Source organism: Helobdella robusta (genome assembly GCF_000326865.2).
Source record: "Helobdella robusta unplaced genomic scaffold HELROscaffold_214, whole genome shotgun sequence".
Classification (NCBI taxonomy): Eukaryota; Metazoa; Annelida; class Clitellata; order Rhynchobdellida; family Glossiphoniidae; genus Helobdella; species Helobdella robusta.
Window position 1 is genome coordinate 10943 of NW_008704145.1, and position 2309 is coordinate 13251.

At 43.4% G+C, this 2309-nt stretch overlaps 1 protein-coding gene across 1 annotated transcript; it reads right to left on the reverse strand.

Moving 5' to 3' along the window:
- Nucleotides 1-245: 245 nt before the first annotated feature.
- Nucleotides 246-1798, reverse strand: HELRODRAFT_184210 (hypothetical protein; the record flags this gene model as incomplete). The annotated part of the gene is made up of 4 exons (XM_009018510.1): nt 246-529; nt 695-776; nt 940-1103; nt 1411-1798. 4 exons carry the CDS (start codon nt 1796-1798, stop codon nt 246-248), a joined length of 918 nt encoding a protein of 305 aa, XP_009016758.1.
- Nucleotides 1799-2309: the final 511 nt, after the last annotated feature.

Sequence of the window (2309 nt, forward strand, 5' to 3'; positions counted from 1 at the left end):
TTATAAGAGCTTCAAAGCCGTTAAATCAGAACAAACAAACAAATAATATTCGTTTGTTTAAAATTTACAAATTTATTTATTTAAATAGTAGTGGTTAGTTATTAACAAATATCAATAATGGTTGCAAGTGTAATGTACGTTATTGAATGACCAACCAACATCATAGATGACAATTATGGAAGACTAGAAGCAATAATAAGTAAAGCGAGTAAAATTAGTTAACTCAACAAACAAATTGAGAAACATTATGTAGAATTTTCGTCGTCGCCGTTGACGCCATGAATGTTGCCACGGCGTTCCCTCTTACCGCTTCTTCCGTCAACACGCTCGTCGTCGCCGCTGTCCTCGCTGCGACGGCGATCGTCGACACGGTAGGATCGGTGTTGGTCATCAGCGCCGTGGCAATCGTACACGCCACCGGGGGCCGCGCGATACCGCACACCTTGGCTTTCTTCACGCGGGCGGTCGCTTTCTTTGCCAAACCTCGTCGGTCTACAATATCTCCTACAGACCTCAGGGTCGGAATATACTGGCCGAGCAAAAGAGATGTTTCGCCTTTCTTGCCAGGCGTGCGGACACGGACCGACCTTTCCGCACGCTCACAAGTCTTCTTTCAAGCATTGGGTCATTTCTTTATTATTATTAATGGAACTCTTCAAACATTCGACAAAGTTCTGTCATTTGCCGCTCTAACGTTTGCGACCCTCTGGTTTGATATTCTGGTTCCATGACCTGAATATTGGACCTGTTAAAAAAACTAGCCAACGATCTTGTGACTTCAAATCGTTGGGCGAACCTGAGTATTTTTTGTTTTTTTTTTCCTAAACCTTCAGCTCCAGCTCAGCATCCTCCGAGGCTGACAAGATAATTTTTGGCAAGCTGTCGTGCTTATGCTGACTGTTCCCCTGGTTATGCCAATGATATCAAGCAATTGGTCACTTTTGCCAAATCGCCGAAAAACTCGCCAGGTTTCATATGAAAAGCGTGCAATTTGTGTCTGTACGATTTTTCATGACCCCTCGTCTCGAAACGATCCTCAAGCTTCGACATCAACTCGTGATATCCTAGTCCTGTCAGGTCCCAAAGGCACTGAGCAGGCTCACCTGTTGATAAACAAGAAAGATGTGCCTCAATATCTTCCGAACTCCATCGGTTTTACCTTGCACGTATACCAAACTTTTTTACGAACGTCCTCAGGCGTCCTGTACCGTCAAACCTGTCAGGTAATAGAAAGCTACGCAACTTGGGACGATCACCACGTTCGAATCCATGCGTTGAACGTTGACTTTAGACTTTCTGGAGGGTAATGATGGTCCATCACATGCTGGTGAATCTTCATCCGTGTCCGATCCATGCAACTGTCGACTTGCTCTCGACCTGTAACCTGTCTTGAAAAAGAAAAGACCCCACGTTGGGTGTCAATTGTAGAATTTTTGTCGTTGTCGTCGACGATGCCGTGAAGGTTGCTGTGGCGTTCCCTCCTGCCGCTTCTTTTCTCGACACGCTTGTCGTTGCCGCTGTCCTTGCTGCGACGGCGATCGTCGACACGGTAGGGTCGGTGTCGGTCATCAGCGCCGTGGCGATCGTACACGCCACTAGCCGCTCGATACCGCACACCTTCACCTTCTTCATGCGGGCTAACGCTTCTTTGGCCGAGACTCGTCGGTCTACAATACCTCCTACAGACCTCAGGGTCGGAATATTCGGGCCGGGGGAAAGAGATGTTTCGCCCATCTTGCCGGGCGTACGGACCGACCTTTCCGCACACTCGCAAGTCTTTTCTCAAGCGTTGTGTCATTTCTTTGTTATTATTCTATTTATTAAAACAAAGACAATGTTATGGATTATATTTTATTATCAACTATATTCGACAACGATCAATAAATAATTCAAAATAACTAATTCAATAACCAAAATATCAACGTGTTATTAATTTCTTTTCTATTATTATTACTATCCTTATTATTATCGTTATTATTATTATTACCCTTATTATTATTGTTATTATTATTTGATATTTGTAATTCAATACCGATCAATTAAATTGGGATCTACCGTCGAACCTTTTCTGTAGCTGACGGAGTTTATATAGTCCTTTCCTCTTCATTCTTTTATACATACTGTAACATGATCAACCGTCAAAGTTGCTTGCATAATTTATTCGCCTGTCTTTGTCCACCATCGAAAAGTGTACCAAAGTTCAGGCATCATTGGTTGTTAACCATTAGCAGATTGAAAGTGTGTCACGAGATGAATATTCAAATCGCCCAGCAGCATCACGTGCACATCATGCATGAGCTTTTCTTTGT